The sequence below is a fragment of the Trachypithecus francoisi genome, unplaced genomic scaffold (assembly GCF_009764315.1).
Source record: "Trachypithecus francoisi isolate TF-2019V2 unplaced genomic scaffold, Tfra_2.0 Lachesis_group5, whole genome shotgun sequence".
Taxonomy (NCBI): Eukaryota; Metazoa; Chordata; class Mammalia; order Primates; family Cercopithecidae; genus Trachypithecus; species Trachypithecus francoisi.
In genome coordinates this window covers 43,843,391-43,863,774 of record NW_022681470.1, presented here as the reverse complement: position 1 = coordinate 43,863,774, position 20,384 = coordinate 43,843,391, and the positions used below count along the sequence as shown (strand labels likewise).

The 20,384-nt window shown below is 35.5% G+C and overlaps 1 protein-coding gene across 5 annotated transcripts in view; it reads right to left on the bottom strand.

Moving 5' to 3' along the window:
• Positions 1-1,120: 1,120 nt before the first annotated feature.
• PLA2G4A (phospholipase A2 group IVA) overlaps positions 1,121-20,384 on the bottom strand; it is a 148,636-nt gene continuing 129,372 nt past the window's right edge. For all 5 annotated transcript variants that reach the window (XM_033196868.1, XM_033196870.1, XM_033196867.1 and 2 more), the window contains 3 exons: positions 11,934-12,129; positions 10,254-10,411; positions 1,121-1,693 (listed from right to left, as the gene is read on the bottom strand). In XM_033196868.1, coding sequence (XP_033052759.1) covers positions 1,562-1,693; positions 10,254-10,411; positions 11,934-12,129 — 486 coding nt within the window. In that variant the 3' untranslated portion in view covers positions 1,121-1,561. The remainder of the gene's footprint in view (positions 1,694-10,253; positions 10,412-11,933; positions 12,130-20,384) is intronic.

Sequence of the window (20,384 nt, the reverse complement as noted above, 5' to 3'; positions counted from 1 at the left end):
CTCATCACTCTCTTAACATTCTACATATGTCTTTGTCATGCTTATCATCTTTGGTCATCTCCACCAGAATGCAAGGTCCTTAGGCAGGCACTTTGGTCAGTTTTTTCCACTGTTGTGCCCCCAGATCCTGAGATCCTGAAACATGCCTGACAGCGTGCAGTAGGCACTCATTTGCCATAGGCATACATCAATGAACAATAGAATGAATGTTCAAGGCTTTCTTTTATTGTTTTTTGTTTTTCCTCATAGGCAGAAATGGGAAAGGTGAGAGGATAAAAAGAAAAACGAATAAAGAGCTTAAAGAAAGATAATTTAAGGAAAGAAGAATGGCAGAGAGTTAAGAAGAGGAAGACTTTAGCTTTGGAACATTCTGAACCAGAACAGTTCAGCTGCAACTTCAGCCACAGTTGTGTCATAGAGTGTTCCCAAGACAAGTCTTGCAGATGCAAAAGGCAAGCCACTTATTAAGCTTGATTCAGCCCTTACCACTTTTTTGGATTATTCTCTGAGGTCAGCTACACTGGTTGTTGGATAAGCAGTCCAGGATAATATTAGCCAAGTGAAATGTTACATTAGAAGTGGTATATTTTTTCTACTTAATGAATAAACACATACCACTTTCTGAAAAATTTATATATTCATCTTTTCAGAAAAACACCCATGATTTAAAATTAAAAGTTTTGGCCAGGCACAGTGGCTCACCCCTGTAATCCCAGCACTTTCAGAGGCTGAGGCAGGCAGATCACGGGGTCAAGCGTTCGAGAACAGCCTGGACAATGTGGTGAAACCCCGTCTCTACCAAAAATATAAAAACTGGCTGGGTGTGGTGGCAGACACCTGTAGTCCCTTCGGCTACTGGGGAAGCTGAAGCAGGAGAATCATTTGAACCCAGGAGGAGGGGTTGCAGTGAGCCAAGATTATGCCACTGCACTCCAGCCTGGGTGATAGAGTGAGACTCCGTCTCACAGAAAAATAAATAAATTAAATTAAATTAAATTAAAAGCCTCACACTTGAGTTTAGGATGAACACCTTTTGCATTTGAAAGCAGTTAATATGAGAATCTTTCATAGCAATAGTCCAGTATCTCATTAAAAAAATAACAACTCAGTTATCTCATGCTTATTTGTATATTTATGTATTTATTTCAGGTATGTATATATATATGCAAATATAAATAAAAATAGTGTTGTCTCATGGGATGAATAAATCTAGTCAGTGAATAACATTCATACATAATGAGAAGTCTTATTGAGATTGAACTGTTAAATAGTTTAAAAGAAAAAAACATTTTTAAAAAGAACACACATAAGAAAGTTGGTGAGAAATGTTTAAAAATACTGTATATATCCCTACATTTGTGTCAGGAAGTTCATAATCAACATCGTTTGTCAACCTAACTAACTTAAAATAGTATTCTCATGCAGCTAAGTAACTGCACTTTCAGTATCTGCCAGTCTCTCATGATCAGTGCGACTATCTGTACTATACTTTTAAATCCAGTTGTCATGGAATTGCAAACTGTCTCAGCATCAGAAACTGCTGCCTTTTCCAGTACGTGAACTATGCTTTGGGTTTACTTAGAAACTCCTTGTTGAAAAATCTTCTTGCCTCAACATCACTAAGGGAAACAGAGCAACGAGATGGATTCTGTCTTCTATATTCGATGCTTTCAACCATGGCTTCTTTTATCACCTGTAAATAGAGACAGAAGTTGTATAATTAGTGCTGCTATGAACTCATTTACACATTTTTGATTAAAACAAAAATCTAATGAATCTTTTTATTAGGGTATTTTTGGCATATATGAATAGAAATCTATGAGTCATGCATACACATTTAAATTCAACATCCCACCACTGCACTCTTGTTAAGCTTATATTCAGCTTACCAGGGAAAGAAGGATCCTGGAAATGTTCTAGATTTTGTGCTGATAAATTTGGGAATAAAATGGTAGCATGGTAAAGTTATGTTGGTTCTACTCTTTGCCAAAAGGGGATAACAGGGAAGAAACAAGTAATTACTAAATCTATAATTTATGTTCTTTATAATTAGTGGTCAAGTAGAAATGAAAGACTACCAGGAAAGTAAAAGCTTTTCCTAGTGGCGGAAGAAGGCATTGCTGGATGGCATTGCTGGATAATTGCCTTCCTTCCCCAACTGAACCAACACAGTTATAAAACATGAGCCTGCTCTATCTAGGAAACACCATGCTCTGTGATTTCATTGGTGAAAATGAATTACTACTTTTTATTCAGCATACATATATCCAATATATATTCTTTACATATACCCATGTTCATGGTAACCAGAATAAAACACAGGAAGCTACAACGTCTCAGAATTGCTATTTCAATTGTGATACACTGGTTTTGGTATGAAGTTAAAACCTAGTTAGAATTTGGGGAAAGAAGAGACCATTCAGAATTTGGTAGATGCAGTTATTGAAGAGCAATGGAAATGGGCTTTGGAAGAAGGCCTGAATAGTAAATCTTGTCTCTGCTCCTGCTTCAGAACCTTGTTAAAATTAGGAAGACTCCATTCCCCAGGGCAGTCCTCATTTCATCTCGATGACCAATGAGGTAGATGTTTCTGGGCACCAGGAAACAGAGGCAAGTCACAGAGTTATTTCACAGTTCCCTTTATTCTCTACCTTAGGGATTGTTAAGCAACATTAAGGTACAGTCCATGGGCTTTTCAGCCCCCTGCCACAGGTAGGAACACTTGGAAAGTCCGAGCAGTTTAGGACGCTATGGGCTCCTCCCACTCACAACTGCTGTGGCCCACTTGGCCTTGGAGATTCATGCTCAGAGGGATTCTCCCATTACCACGCGCAAGCTCACTGAGCAAGCACGGCTCACTGCCTAGAGAAGATCATGTTTGCATCACTTCAACATGTGAGATCTAAGTGGTGCAAACATGCAGTTATTTTTCTGTGACTTTATGTCACAGACACCCAACAAGCAAGGCTCTCTATTCTCTAACAGTAACTTTAAACAAGCAGTCAGACTTTGGAAAAAGGGAGCTATCACAGGAATGTGATTCTTTTGTATGCCTTTCTTTAAAACGTAATATATGTAATTATCTTCTGGGGAAATGAGCTCAAATGTGAATGAGTCTGTTAAGGAAAACTGATATTTGCCGATCCCACTTTTCTTATGAATAGGGAAACATAATTATGTGATGACAAAAGATGCTTCAGACCTATGAAGGAGACTTGGACCAAAGGCCACCAGGCACAAATACTTCTTGGCTGTATGAGATGGAGGGGAATTAGTCTAAATACTTGAGCTTGTTTTTTCTTCTTTAAAATAGAAATAATGTACCAGTTTGGGGTTTTGTGGGATCATTTCTCTAAATGGAGAATTTCTATAAAATTGGAGATCATTTCTATAAAGTGTTTTGCACAATACCTGGTACATAAACATTTTACAACAGCTATTATGCTTGTTATTTCTAAACTGACAATATGTGATGAAAATTGGGAACTCTAAATTAGAAGTGAAGCTATAAAGTTCATAAGAAATAAACACACCAGGTATATAACCACGAATGAGCTTATTATATTGTGTAAGTCAGCAAATTGTTTCTGCTATTCAAAGTGTCCTACTACATCTTCTTTTAAAAATCTCCCTGCCTTTCTAGAGATCTATATCAGCAAATTTATCAATTGGTTTCTCCTCACAGCAATCCATGAAACATCAACCCTCACTGCATAAAAGTGTCCAAATAAAATAAAAAGCAACCATTTGCTTTCTAAACTCCTAAAAAGCTTTAAAATAAAAAAGATCATAGAAAAAATTAAACCGACAATGACTGCTGCTATCAATTCCTTCATAATAAATTCTTGAGCATAAAAAAATCAGCAATATCAACATCAGGAACTAGTGGATTTATCGTAATTGGACCTCAGCTGGTGTTCCGAGTGAGCAAGCCATTCTGATAAAGGAAAACGAACACTTCCAACTCTGAAAACCCCAAATTAGAATGTGCAAGTTGAACCACTAGGTGGCATATTCACACCATGAAACCATTAACTAGGTTTTTCAGATTACTGGGGAAAACACCGTTCTTGGGAGTTACAGTTCTGTGATAGAAAAAACCAAGCCCAGCACTAGATCAGTTACTAAATTCAAACCTTTTGGCATCATACATGATACAACTACACATATCCAAAAAGGCATTGTATTAAATTTAAACCTTTGTTTTTATTATTATACAAGAAGTCATCTTAAATGGTGTTTGTATCTCTTTCATTCTTCCTTGAAATTCATTGAGATTCCAAATCCTTCTCTTCAGTGTTATCCCAGCAAACACCCTCATATCTCAACCTTCTCCATCCCCACCACCTATCCCATGTCATCTTCACTTGTGCCATTCAATAGCCTCCTATTGTTGAACCAGATCTCTTAAATCTTTGTTAATGCAAGCAGAGAATAAGAAAAACAAGCACATAAAATGTGATCTTCCCTTCCACATAAGAAACAAATTTGTAGAGGTGAGATTATAAGCAATCTACAAACAAATGTTGAGTTATCACAATAGAAAATAAAAAATAAGCCCAAGAGAGAAAGTTACAGTATATTTTGTTAGAGAAGTAAAAATTACAAATATAGGAGAACACGAGAATATATTTAGGTGTAAATTACTGTGAATTTGCTAGATAATGCCTGCCTTTTCAATAAGAACTGAAATGTCAGGAAGGCAGAAAGTTCATCAGGCTTGTCATTTTTTTTTTTTTTTTAATACCAGCACTTACAACATGGAAGGTACATAATAAATATTTGCAAAATTAATAAATACACAGCAGGTGCTCACTAGAGGTTGACTGACACAGGCCAGCACTCAGTTCAGAGGGACAATGAGACCAGTTAAGTTAAAGGAGAGGCAGGGTTTTTAAGTGGAGCAGAAGACCAGGCATTCTCTGTAGAAGAATAATCATATGAAAAGGCTGAGGATGGGAGGCTGTGGCATGCGTCAGAGACATCTGGGAATTGGTTGGCCCTGCTAGAATGAGGGCTGTGTTTGGGGAACACTAAGAAATAAGGCTGCCTGAGAGACAGGTGGTTCAAAAGGAAGGAATGAAGGAGAAAAGACATGCAGCCTCATCTCAACTCCCCCACGTCACCGTGACTTCCAGCAACCTGCCTAAGTAATCCATGACTCAGTTTTCTAACTTATAAATTAAAACCCCACCTCATAGGCTAGTCTTGAGTGTTAAATATTTGACGGAAAATATTTGGCTTATATGAAGCACTCAAAACTTTTAATTGTTCTTTCCATGCTGTACCCCTAGTTCCTGAAACAGTTTCTGGCACACTAAATAATAAATATGTACTGAATTAATGAATAAATGAGACAGAAAGAGATTATAGGCAGCATTAAAGGTAGACGAGTTATGGACTAATATATTAGGCAATAGTACATAATAGTAAGCTTATAAGTTATATTTAAAAGACCATTGACTTGTACCTACACACCCTTATCAAGATGAAGAAATATCAATGAATTAAGAAATAAGTACCAATATTTCTGGATATGGATATATCCTCATTTTAATTAACATTTGATGTTTAGCACTTTGTAAAATTATTTAAGAAAGAAAAAAACTCATTATTTTGCATCATTGGCATATGCTGAATAAACTGACACATAACTGGTTCTAAGACTATGCCTATCAAATGAATAATTTGAATAAGTGAGACTGGGAAACCATATCTTGTGACAGCAAATTAACAGGTCCTGGAAAAGAAATCTCAGAAGACATATTCCCTACAGATCAAAGTGGTGGTTTAAGAGTAGATAGAGTATGTAACCATACTATGTGCGTAGGCATGTACTATATACAAATTCCCCATGGTTGGGAACTGACTCCCTCCAAACAACAGCACCTTGTATCCTGACACGTGCTACCCACAGTAAGTCAATAACATTTTAAACACTCATCATGAAAATTGTACTGTGTATTTACTTTAGGTGTCAGGCATTGTGACCAGTGTGTCTAGAGAATACAAGGGAAATAAAGCAAGTCACTGGTTTTAAGGGGCTTATAATTAAAAGCCAAAAACTATGAACAATAATAATTATATTAGCTGCTTCAATTTACCGTCTATTTCATGCCAAGCCCTTAAGTTATATTATTTTACTTAACCCCCACCCTGATCCTACATGATATATACCATCGTTTCCCTTTACAAAATAGGAAAGCAAAATTTAGAAAGGTTAACCAATACGCCCAATGTCACCCAGCCAAGAGGCAGCAGAGCAAGGATTTGAATACCCAATTTGGTCAGACTCCAATCCCTCTGCATCCTGTCCCCGCCCCGCCGCCATCACATGTCTACCAGTGTAAGTCACTATACATTAAGTTTTTGAAGGAAAAAAAAAATGAAATACTACTGTAATTGTACAAGTATTGAGACAATGTTCAGTGAAAAGGAATTTGGGAGGATTGAGTAAGAGCAGAAACCTGATGCTATGAGAAACCCAGGCTGCTGTCATGACGTGAGCAGAAACAGAGCAGAAGTCCTCTAAAGATAAACTAAAATTTAGCTTTGGCGAAGCAGGCCAGCTAGGATCTCTTGATAAAATGAAGCAATAGGAGGGTGCAGCTGGCTGACACAGCATGGCCTCTTCGGAGCAAAAATTGAGGTCCGAGTGAATTGAAGAAGAAACGTTGCCCTAAGCCACAGTGGTCACAGTTGCAAAGTTGAAAACTATTGTCTATGAAATTGGCAAAGAAGTGACTTTACATTGTAAAAGTTTATATTCGCAATGTCCATCCACTATTTACAAAGAACTCTGATGGTCTAAGGCAGTAAACATATGCTGTGTTGCTGAAGTGTGAATCGGTCTCCTACTCTATTCAAATGGTGTGGGAATGAGAGGGTTAGCTAACTCAGCAGAGTTTTGTTGCTCTTTAAGTACCATCATTTACTTAAAAGTTGTGATTCTGATAAAAATGTGTTTTCTTAAAGTGGAGAAGAAGGGAGTCACTAAGGAAGAGATAAAATGTCAGTGAAAACTGAACATTTTATCTGTTTATGAAATGCGCGCACGCGCACACACACACACACACGCAAAGAGGAATTACTTGAACATGAGTCTCAATGTTCATGTAATTCTGGAAAAAGCCTACCTTCATTTGTTCATTCAGAAAATATTTACTTACTGCCTAAGCTGGCATCACCTGTACAAACTTGTCTATGTTGTTAATCTGGGGCATTTGCAAAGGTCTTTGGGTGTAATCCCCATGGACCTTCAGGGGTACAAGATAAGGACATGTATAGGTAAGGTTCCCATTTATTAAGCAGCTTCTGTAATCATGCATTACCCAATAAAGCATTCACTACTACAATTATTATAGATCCTACCACACCTGTTTCAGAGAAGAGGAAGGGGAGGCTCAAAAAGTGTAAGCAGCTTATTCAAAGTCACATTTATGACATTTAAAGATGATATAATGCCCATAACATTGTCTATACATGCTGTGCCGGAAACAGTAGTAGAAGCAATTACAAACTGCTTAATTCTCAGAACTGAAGACTTGGAGATATAGAAAAGATTGCCCTTTATGGCTAATGCTTTTAGTGTCAAGTTTAAAAAATATTTCCCTGGGTCAAAGCCATAAAGATAACTCCCCTATGTTGTATTCTAGAAACTTGGTTTACTTTTCTACTCAGATCTACAGGCTATCTGGAACTGGCTTCATTGATAATGTGAAAGAGGTAAATTTAATTTTTTCCCTTGTGAATAATCATCTGATCACTTTTTTTCTTATAGATAGTCACAATTTATTTAAGGATGATTTTATTTAGTGCTACTGTCTGTCCTGGGACAATGTCATGTTTTCTTAATTATGTTACCCTTCTTTCTACTTGGTAAAGCTAACTTTGCTTTCCTTCTTCAAGATGAGTTAGCCTACTTTGGTCCTTTTCACTTTCATATTTTTTTAATGAATTTATCAATCTTCTTACAAAAACCTGATGGTATTGTTACTAAAAATGCAGGGGGAATGGGGACTTACTGGTTAGGGGGTACAAAGTTTTAGATTGGGAGGATGTAAAACGTTCTGGAGATAGATGGTGGGGATGGTTGCACAATAATGCAATGCACCTAATGCCACTAAACTGTACACTTAAAAATGGTTAAAATGGTAAATTTTATGTTTTGTATATTTTATCACAATAAAAAGTGAAAACAGATGTTTAAAACTGCTAAATTAATGGCTTGTGAAGAATCAACATTTGATGAGGTGTATAAGTCAGGATCGTTGTTCTGGGATTCAGTCTGTTTTTGTTCAGGTGCTAACTTTTACATCTATGTATCAAACAAACTACTTTGAAGAATGTTTGTAAAATATATAAATAAAACTATATCATTCCTTATTGCAAATTGTTTAGCAGACTTTATATAAATTAGAACAGCAAGACAAATGTACTTGGTTAAGGTACACATATGTGTATGTATATCTATTCCAAAGTCTAACACGACATTTGTATATTCCTACAATCTGTTTTATCCATTTGAGAAAGATTTATCAAATTTAATACATTTCATCGCAAGGAATGTCTAGTTTTTAGCTTATTGGCTCAAACTGGAAAAATAGGGTGACTGTGATATTAACTCTTACCTCTCTTTTATTAGCATGAGGTTTTATAAAATGCAACTAACTCTATTTTGAGAATTTCTGTTCATTTCTTACAAATCATAGATTAATCATTTTTCTCTTAACCTTTCAATTTTTGCCATCACCATAGAGATAATGTACCACGTGGATTTCAGATGTCCACTGCTTGAAGTATTTTTTCTAAAAAGGAAACAAATCTATGGAGAAAATGACATATGCTATACATTTTGATAAGCATTTTTAGATGAATTATCATCTATTTGTAAATGAAGGCTGAAAAAAAGAATTTTATAGTTGTAAGAATCAAAGCTTATTGGGGAAATTTTACACATTTACAAAAATTAAAGATATCGATTGACGAATATACTATGGTACAACTGTGACGACTGCACACAATTGATCATTACTAGTCTCAGGTCAAACAAAACAAGCAAGCAAACTAGATGTGTGGAGTTCTATTAGCTCACAAAATCTAATTAGAGCCCCTATAAACAGAACACTCATTCACATATTCTGAGTTCCTTTGTGCCATTTACACAGTCACCAAAAATGCTGGTAAATCAGGCATGATGCCTTTCCTTCTCCATTTAATTTCTTTTTTTCTGTTTTTCTAATGTACAAAATCCAATTAGGCCAATGAACTTAAGCTTTCACAACTGATAATCATTTGTCAGACACTATGATTTGGAACCACAAGTCAATGATTTCAGTTACAGAATAGTGTTCCTAAATGGTAAGTTAAAAATGAAAGAATTTCACCTAGACACAGAATCTTAGCAGAAGAGACACTAATGATAGGAAGGATTGATACTGATGACAATGACTTGTTTCTAAAGCAAAGAGTACTTGACATCTCAAAGGCTAAAAACAGGAAAGGCTGGCAGGGCGCGGTGGCTCACGCCTGTAATCCCAGCACTTTGGGAGGCCAAGGAGGGTGGATCATGAGGTCAGGAGATCGAGACTAACGCGGTGAAACCCCGTCTCTATTAAAAATACAAAAAAAAAAATTAGCGGGGCGTGGTGGCGGGCGCCTGTAGTCCCAGCTACTTGGGAGGCTGAGGCAGGAGAATGGTGTGAACCTGGGAGGCGGAGCTTGCAGTGAGCTGGGATCACGCCACTGCACTCCAGCGTGGGTGACAGAGCGAGACTCCGTCTCAAAAAATAAAAAAAGGAAAGGCTGTTACCTTTTGTGATACTGCCCAAATTCACAAAAAGAAAACATGTAAAATCATAAGTGTATTTATTAAAATTCATGTTATATTTTTGCAGATTAACTACACTTCTGGTTCCATTCACTTTCATGCTCATATTTCCTTTTCATCACTTTTCTTCCTTAATTATAATTTATCATGTAATAAATATATTAGATACTTCGGGAAAGAAACTGAGTATTCACCATTCAATAAAATGCTAGCATAACATGAGTTTCCTTATTTTTCCTTATTTGTCAGTTTTGTGGGGTTCTTCTGAAGATTAGCAAAATAATTCATGAAAAGTGAAGTGGCATATTTTGGGTGGTGTCATTCATAACACGTATTTTTTTATTTTTAATTAAAAAGAGATATTGGTGTGTTTATATGGTATGGAAGTCATGTGACATAGTCGATGGCCACAGGAGATACTTACATCAATGTTGTTCAGAGTATTGAAGTGCATAAGATCATGTAGTCTTTTGAATGCTTGATTTGGATATTGAAAATTGAAGGTCGAAAATGGTGATTCCGGGTCATCAAAAATATCAAAGTCAGCGATTTCTTTCTCTTCCTCAGTTTCCCTTGGAACACCTAAATACCAGAAGAGTCACAAAGGTTGTTATTTTGAAAACTACAAAATATCTCTAAAACCCAAGGAATAAAACATACACACATAAAGACAGCAGTGGGAACCCCCACAGAGCCAGGTACTCTGTAGCATCTCTGACTTTATCATTTCTCTGTGTTCTGACCGGATGACATCCAATTGCCAGTATCTGACATCTCTCTGCTTGAGGGCTTTCTATCCTGCCCTGCAACTGTAGAAGCCTGCTTGGCCCACTTGCGGCAGGCTGGAAATTCTGATAAATAACACTGTTCCCCAGGCGGTGGTCAACCAAAGACTCTAGAGAGTTAGTATCTAAATACTCCATTCCCCTGCCTTTTGGTGTGTGTGTGGGAAGCATGACTGTGGGACACAGGTCTATTCCATTTCGTAGTCTTTCCCAGGGGATCAAGTTCCCATTGTGGTAGCCGGCTTGCTAACGCAACTTTGTTGTCTGCTTTCCTTCCCTTTACCACTTCCCCATTTCCTTACTAATAAACTAGAGTGTTCCTCAGCTCATTCAAATGAACTATTTGCACTTGAGTCCTTTTCTCAGAATTAGTTTCTGGGAGAACCCAAACTAAAACATTATGTGGCTGTCTTTATGCCATGGAAATCCCCTACACATGCCAACTGCTCAGTGAGTCTCTTCTTGAGAATTCACAGTGATAGAAAATTCACTGGGTTTCAAGTGCTCTACTGTCTGATAACTAAAAATGTCAGATTTCCACCTTCTCCTATGCTGAACTATATGCTTCACAATAATTTTCACTTCTATTGGTCCTTTCTTTGTCTTCCTGAGAAATCTAGAAAAACACCATTTTTCTCAGCATATTCCCATTACTCATCCTCCCTATTTTTTGTGTCTTTCCATTCATAAAATGGAAAACACATTTTCTGGCCCTAAAATACGATTTTTGGAGCCTTAAGCATTCTGCATGTAAATCTTTAGATCTCCTTTGATTAATCAACATTTTCCAGGATACACAAGAGTCGAGAGACTCCTCTGGTTGTGGTTAAAAAAACAAAACAAAACAAAAAAGACTACGTGTCAAACTTGATTCTTGTTTTCTATGAAATACAACATGGCAAACTGAAATTGCTAGCCATTGTGTACTGCTAGATTACGTTAATCTTGTGGTCAACTAAAATTCCCAGAAATTTGCATGATTTTTCTGAAATAAAAGCTTTCTTACAAGGGTGATAGTCAAAATGTTTGATTAAAAATCAATCAGAACAAACACAATTCGAAGTACTGAAGTAAAGTCCCAGAGATTTTTGCTAAACTAGTTGCTGACTTTTCAGTTTCTGGACTGTGAGCAAGTCAAGGGATCTAGGGGTAAGAGGAGAAGTACTTGAGGTATCAGAATAGCACCTATTTATCAAGGTAAGGGAAACATTCAGTAGTGTAATAGCTGGTACCGCAGCGCCAGAGTGAAACAGTTTAATGTCAGTTTCGCTCCCCTACTTAATTTCTATTTTATGGAATACAGCTTACTCCCTACATACCTGGAGCCTTGTACTTTCTGAAGTTGATGTTGGCCAGAACAAAGTGGATGATGGTTGGGCAATCTTTCTCCATATCAGGATTCTTGGGTTTAAAGACATAGCACTCCTTCAGCCCTTCCCGATCAAACACATAAGGATCGATCTTTGGAAAGGGGAGCTTGTTCATTTTAGCCCACTTTTCTGCAAGTAGAAGTTCCTATGGGAAAGAGGGAAAGATGCATTTGGAAATTTTCAGTTTTCATTGATTCAGTTGGTCTGACCATTATTCAGTGTTCACTAGGTGTCTACTGTGTGCCAGCAATGTACTCCTTGCTAGGATGAATCACGACCCTGTTCTCAAGAAGCTCATTATATCTCAAAGAAATCGAAAACAAACTCACTATTGTTATGTTAATTCTTGGCACAAGGCTAGCTCCACAGCAGGCATTTGAAAAATTTTTGATAAACAACTGAGCACAATTATGTTGAAGAAGCTGCTAGAGAAAAAAAAAAAAAAAAAAAAATTATGGGTTCAGAGAATTTATAACCATGTGAATGTTTTTTCAACCCTTAGGAGTAAAAAAGGAATCTGATGATGCAGAATGAAGAATCCTCTGTTACTGGATTTTCACCTGTATCATCTCCACCAAAGTGTTAAAAAGTACCAATCAAAACTTCATTCATTTTATGTATACAAAAATATTTGAGTTACTCTGACTCAGCTTTTCGTCTTCTGTTTTGTGAAAATAAGTTGAACCTTTGGCCTCAGAGCATTGCTATTACATGTAACGGCCAACAGAGGACTGTACAGATGTACCAAGAGCTTATTTAATGGCCGTGGCAAATTGTTTGATGGTTTTCATGTATTAGCTCACTTCCTGGTAAGCTGATTATACATTCCCACCAGCATGAGAAGACAAATAGAACAGAGCCTCCACAGGTGATTTACAAGTGCTGGCATGCAAGTGGCCAAGAAATACATGTTCATGGTCAGCCACTGAGATTTGAGGTTAGTTTGTCTTTGCAACAAAGCAGGCTAACTCACTGGGGTAAGCACCCCTAAAATTAAGTTTAAACTGGAGAACATAAATCAATATGGAGAGATGCAGTGAAGAGACCTCATTTCCATTTATATGCATCTTCAGGGAGAGTGGAATAAATAAGAAGCAGAATATCATAGTGGGAAAAGCACAGATTCTGGGACCAGATGCCTGAGTCCAAATATAAGCTCCATGGCCTTGGGCATGTTTCTTAACTCAGTGTCTCCATCTCAGATATAAAATGTGGATGATATAAATAATATCTATTTCATAGGATTGCTATTAGAATTAAATAAATTAATACTTTACAGTGCTTAAAACAGTGCTTACCACATATTAAGTGTTATGCAAATGTTTAATAAATAATTGCCAGTAAAGAGAAGAAAAGAGATGGAAGGAAAAAAATAAGGAAACCAAAAGAGGAAAAAGAAAGGGAACAGAGATAGGAACATTAGAGAAGAAAATTCCTAGAGGGGGAAGTTTTGGGGATACTGTCACTAGAATCTTAAGTTCTTTTTAACTACTCTTGTCATCACATTGATCCATTCCACAATAGTCAATAGTGGCCACCTAGGTTCCATGTTAGAAGTGGGGACATAACAGTGAGTAAAACATTCACAGTTTTTGTTGTTATGGGATTTATAGCCTGTTGGGCAAAAGATAGCAATCAAATAACACTTTGTGTTTAAAACTGTGATAAATGCCAGGAAAAAATACAAGGTGAGACTTTGCAGTACGCCTGGACAATTTCCTCAGTGTATCTGTTAATTCATCCAACAATTATCAGTGAGCTATGTTCTAAGCCTAAGAGATAGGCTGTCCTTGAAGATTCGAGTTTATAAATCAACAGAAAAGATAAATAGATATTATAGTAAAGTATGATAAAGGCAGGAAGGGGCTGCACGATTGTGGGCCTGGGTTGTGCAGTGTGAAAGGCCCAGCTTCCAGACAGACACCCTAAAACTTGCTAGCTGGATGACCTGAGACAAACTAATTAGACACCACAGGTCAACAAGAAACAAATTATTTTTGGTGGCTGCAGTATACAGTGATGCTCCCCTACAGGCAACACAGAGATAATGAGGAACAAAAAAACACAGACTAGATTATTCACTATCCCTGACATAGCAGGCTCCCAATCCCATCTCATCTCTATTTCATCTATTCCTTATTTCTCAGCAATTCATTTTTCTACTTCTGTAAAATAAAGCTAATACTATCATCTTTCTCATAGGATTGCTGAGAGGATTAAATGATAAAATGTATAAAGACCTCAGTAGTTTACATTAGAAGAAAACAAGTACTTTAACATATGGCCTTACATTCAGAGAAAAATACACTTTTCATTGAACTTGCACTGCTCTTTTTGCTTCTAGAATGTCATGGATTTTATGTTGATCAACTCTGTCAATACCACTTATGAATAAAAATCTAGGAGAACAAAGGATTTAATGTATACAAAAGCATTTGCTTCATAAGCTATTATGCTAAATACAATTACATTTCACTGAAAATCCCATATGTATGCAAATAATTTCTTGTTTGGAACTTGAGAAAGCTTTTATCACCAATCTCTTCTTTTTTTTTTTCTCTATTCAGTTGAATTAATCAGCTTGTTATTTCTTGTCCAGCACTGTTCACAATTATTCATTCATGATTATTCAACATCAAAATAAACCAAAAGTTCACATTGTGGAGCAATTGCGTGAGGGCAAAGAAAAGAAAGAGCTTTCTAGTGTTTACAAACATGACTCAAGGGTATGACCAATGATGTGTGGATGCTGGGGTAAAATGAAAAGGGAAATACATGACGTAAGAGTGAGGCTATTTTTAGATAGTTCACTTCACGCTAGAATCAGGAAGAGATGGAAACTTTCCCTTTCCTTATGTGATCCTGATGTGGAAAAGATTAAAAACGATGATTGCAAATACAGTGATGATAGCATGGATAAACCATTTCCTCTCTGATGTCTCCTTTCTTTCTGTAAAGGCTGAGAAACAATGACACAGACTATGAGTAAAGTGCATTGGGTTTTAGAAAGTACTTTAAAAGATTTCAGTGAACAAAAAAAGTGCTGCTCCACAAATTACAGCAATATGCCAGAATTGTGTTCTATGATAACTACCCATTTTGGTTATTGTTTGACACCTCAGTTATTTCACACTTCCATAGACTAACTTAAGATACACTTATATAGTACTAACTAAAATGACTTTCTGTGGGATAAAAATGTGACAGTATCTTTCGAAGAGATACTTTGTAAGATGTCTGTGCTCATTTTGGTGTTTTGTTTTGTTTTGTTTTTTTGACAGTCTCACTTTGCTGCCCAGGCTGGAGTGCTGTGGCCTGATCTTGGCTCATTGCAACCTTGCAGGTTCAATTGCTTCTCCTGTCTCAGCCTCCTGAGTAGTTGCAACTACAGGTGTGTGCCACCACATCTGGCTAAATTTTGTGCTTTTAGTAGAGACAGGATTTCACCATGTTGGCCAGGCTGGATGAGCTCATTTTTGAGTACTAAAACACAATTAAGAAGACTTGAAGGAGAGGAAAAACAAATAAATAACATAGAAATGAATATCATAAATAAATGTTATTTCTAAATAACAGAAACATTTTCAAAACATAGTACGATAGCATATATATGCCACTTCATTCATTTACATGTAAAAAATATATAAATATATACTTTAAATATATGAAACAACACATTTATTTATAAAAATACAAACACACACACACACATATATATATAAAATAATAAATTGACTTGTCATTAGAGAAAGTCAGATTTCTTTTGTCTGTATGCAAACCAAGAATATATGCTTTCTATTCTACAATGTTTCTCATTATATAAAACCCATTTTTAAGATTAGGGAGAAGGATGGCATATAAGCATGTAAGTAAACCTCCAGAATCTTAAAAAATTATTGAAGCAAGTAATATAAAATACGACTGATAGAAACTACAAGTTAGAATTAATTATTTTACAGTTATAGTCTCTCTTACTTTTAATAAAAGACATGCTAGTATTAGGCTCCAAGAGCTTTATAATGCAATAGGCATGAAAATAACTTTCTATATCTAATGTTGTATAGAGTTTACATAGCACTTTGTAATTCTGGGTAGTTATTCACAGGGATATTACCATAAACTCACAAAATATGTAAAGAGAAATTAATGTCAACTTAACGTAATATCATCACAAAACATCTGATTCTCAATTTGAGTGAACAATATGAGTGTAGTGGGTTGAACGGTGGCTCCGTATAAAATACCCATTTCCTAATCCCTTGGCCCTGTGAATACGACCTTGTTTGGGGAAAGACTCTTTGCAAATGTAATTTAATTAAGGATTTTGAGATTAGATCATCTTGGATTATGTAAGTGGGCCCTAAATTCAATGACAATTATTCCTATATGAGATATAAGAAAAGACATGCACACAAAAGAAAAGGCCATACAAAAATGGAGGCAGAGATTGGAGAGATGAAAACCACAAGGCAAGCAATGTCTGGAACTACCAAAAGTTGGAAAAGGCAAGGAAGGAGTCTACTGTGGAGGTTTTAGAGAGATGGCATCCCTGTTGATGCCTTAATTTCATCTTCTGCCCTCCAGAACTGTGAGAATATATTTCTGTTGTTGTAAGTCACCATGTGTGGGGTAATTTGTTACAGAAGCTTCAGGAAGCTAGTACAAGAGATAAAACTGGAAGTACTACTTTAAATGCTGTGCACTTTCCTTCACCAGCCATTGTGGATGGGTGCCTGCAAAGCTAATGCTTGGACTGATTTGGCCGTGATGTGGGCCAACCTAAGCATTATAAGTGAATAATATGTGGAGATTCTAAAACAGGTCTTGCCCTTGTTTCAACAAATACATCAGATGATTGTGGAAAAATACAGATACTTTTCCCTTTATTAGTGGGTTTGAATGGAATTCTGACCCTAAATGAAATATAGGCAGATCAGTTTAATTTAGATATATTATTTCCATCATTTGTGAAGACTGCCTCATTTCAAATTTTCCTTTCTTCTTTCTTCCATCTCTCCTCCGTCATCACCTCTTTCTCTCTTTTTTCCCTTCCTTCTTTCCTTGAATAATTTTTAAGAGAATAAACCCATTGTTCTGACTTCTTGTCATTAAGCATTTAAATGAACACTGAAAAACTGAACCAGATTTACGTCCAATGTATAGCAACACAATATAATCTAATTTATGGCATAATAACTAAAATCTATTACTCTCCCTAAAAGTTAGTAAGATAAAGGGGAAAATAATTTCTAGTAGTAAACTCTGAATTCTTCTATATTCCTCACTTTCTTGCTCCCCAATAAAGCCCAGTGTCCCTTCATTTTCCCCTAAATTCACAGCCTGTTAATTTTGCATGCTTAAGGATGAAGACTTTGGCTTATTTTCATGACGAACAATCAATCCCATTGATTGTCTTTGGATGAGCTCTAATAGTATACTAAATTTACATATTATACATCTAAGATGTATGGTTAACAAAAAGAAACTTGACAAAATGAAACACAAAGCTGCTTTTGTTAGATAAATTAATAGTAATAATATTTAGGATCATGAACTCTTTATATTGGACTACTACTAGGGTGTGTGCTAACTAATTTAAAGAAATTAGTGTCATTTACATTGACATCAGTAACTCTTAAGGCCAATTACAACACAGAAACAACATAAATTTTGGTTGCTTTTATCAAAAGACATGATCTTCATCTTTCTATATCTTCTTAACAAAATATGACATTTAACTATATGAAGGGCCAGAATTATCTGCAAATGTGAAATAAAGTCAATATTTCTAATTTTTTGCCCAGCATTTATGGTCTAATATTTTGTGAAAGGCAGTGTCCATATTTCAGTCTCAAAAATAGGAAATTATTTGCTATTTAATTACCTTAATAAAATCATATTGCATATATCCAATTATTACATTAGGGATTCTCCCCCGCTATCAAAAGAACTTCATGTAGATGCCTTGCAAATTTTCAAATCTTGCTATCTTATACATAAAACAAATATTCTACTTTAGCATTGATAGTATAACATTTTAATCAATTTAACAATTCTACTTTGGCAATCTTTTAGACTCATTTAGGAATACATACTTTAATAACAACACTTACAGGTTTAAAGCACTTTTAACATTCCACGTCAGCCTGAAAAAAAATATTTTGTTTACTTTGAACTTGCTGAAGTACATACCTAGCTACAAGAAAAACTATATTATGTGTAATATATTGCAATTTACTTTATGTTAAATCTCTGAAAATACAATTCATTATTTCCAGAATGGTAGGTTTCATGTTATGATAAATAAATAATAAAAGGAAGTATATAAATTTGGAGAAAGGCATGGGGAAAAAGAATTGAAAAAATGATTTTAAGACATATCTAAGAAAATGTGCAGGTAGAAATGCCTATATGTACCACAGAAGCAGTAACTGGAGACATGCTCTCTAATATAGTAAACATATAATAAAGCTACAGTTATTAAAATGCAGTATGGTACTGACATAAGAATTGCCAGATTGTCAGATGGATGAATGAAACACAACAGATTAAAAAAAAAATCCTGTGCCCTATAATAATCATATAGTATATGATATAATAAGCATAACAAAATAAATGCCAAAAAAGTCTATGGGGGATTGTGTTATTACAAATGCAATGTATTCAAAAAGATTAATGAGATACATATATTTAGAAGAATAATACAAAAATTAAAATATCAAAATATCAATCTCTATTTAACTGATATTGGTAAGAATGAATTTCAAGAATATAGTACCCAAAGCAATCTACAGATCCAATGCAATCCCTATCAAAACACCAGTGACATTCTTTACAGAAATAGAAAAAAAATCCTAAAATTTATATGGAACCACAAAAGACTCTGAATACCCTTAGAGTAATCCTGAGCAAAAAGAACAAAGCTAGAGGCATCACATTACCTGACTTCAAATTATACTACAAAGCTACAGTAACCAAAACAGCATTATGCTGGCACAAAAACGGACATATAGACCAATGAAACAGAATAGAGAACCCAGAAATAAATCCGCCCATTTGCAGTTCAATTCATTTGCAATGAAGTTGCCCAGGACATACACTGAGGAATGGATAGTCTCTTCGATAAATGGTTCTGGGAAAATTGAATATCCACAAGCAGAAAAATGAAACTAGATTGCTATTTCTTGACATATACAAAAATCAAATCAAAATCAATTAAAGACTAACATCTAAGTCATAAAATTATAAAACTACTAGAACAAAACATTGGTAAAGCACTCCAGGACACTGATCTGGGCAAATATTTCTTGAATGAGACCTCAGATGCACAGGCAACCAAAGCAAAAATGAACAAATAGGATCACATCAAACTAAAAAGCTTCTGCACAGCAAAGGAAATAATCAACAAAGAAAAGGGATGAACCACAGAATGGGAGAAAATATTTGCAGACTATCCATCTGACAAGGGATTAATAAACAGAATATATAAGAAGATCAAACAACTCAATAGGAAAAACAATCGGATTTAAAAATGGGCAAAAGATCTGAATAGCTATTTCTCAAAAAAAGACATACAAATGCCCAACAGGAATATGAAAAAATATTTAATATCACTAATCCTCAAAGAAATACAAATTAAAACTGCAATAAGATTCAATCTTATCCCAGTTAAAATGGCTTTTATCCAAAAGATAGGAAATAGCAAATGTTGATGAGGATATGGAGAAAGGGGAACCCTCCTACATGGTTATGGAATGTAAATTAGTACAGTCACCACAGAAAACAATATGGAGGTTCCTACAAAAACTAAAGATAGAACTACCATATTATCCAGTAATCTCACTACTGGGAATATATCCAAAAGAAAGGAAATCAGTATACTGAAGAGATATCTGTACTCCCATGCTGATTGCAGCACTATTCACAATAGCCAAGATATGGAATCAATGTAAGCATCAATCAACAAATGAATGAATAAAGAAAATGTGATACCTACACACTATAGAATATTATTCAGACATAAAAAGTAATGAAATTCTGTCACTTGTAATAACATGGATAGAACTAGAAGACATTATGTTAAGTTAAATAATCCAGGCACAGAAAGACAAATATTACATGTTCTTACTCACATGTGGAACTAAAAACAATTGAAATAATGGAAATAGAAAGTATAATGATGGTTACCATCTGCTGGGAAGGATAGTAGAAAGGGGAAATAAAGAGTGAATGGAAAATGGGTACAAAAATACAATAAGGTAAAAGGAATAAGATCTAGTGTTCAGTAGCACAATTGGGTAGCTATAGTTTACAATAATTTATTTTATATTTCAAAATGACTAAAAGAACGGAATTAGAATGTTACACAAAGAGGTGATAAATGCTTGAGGGGATGGATAT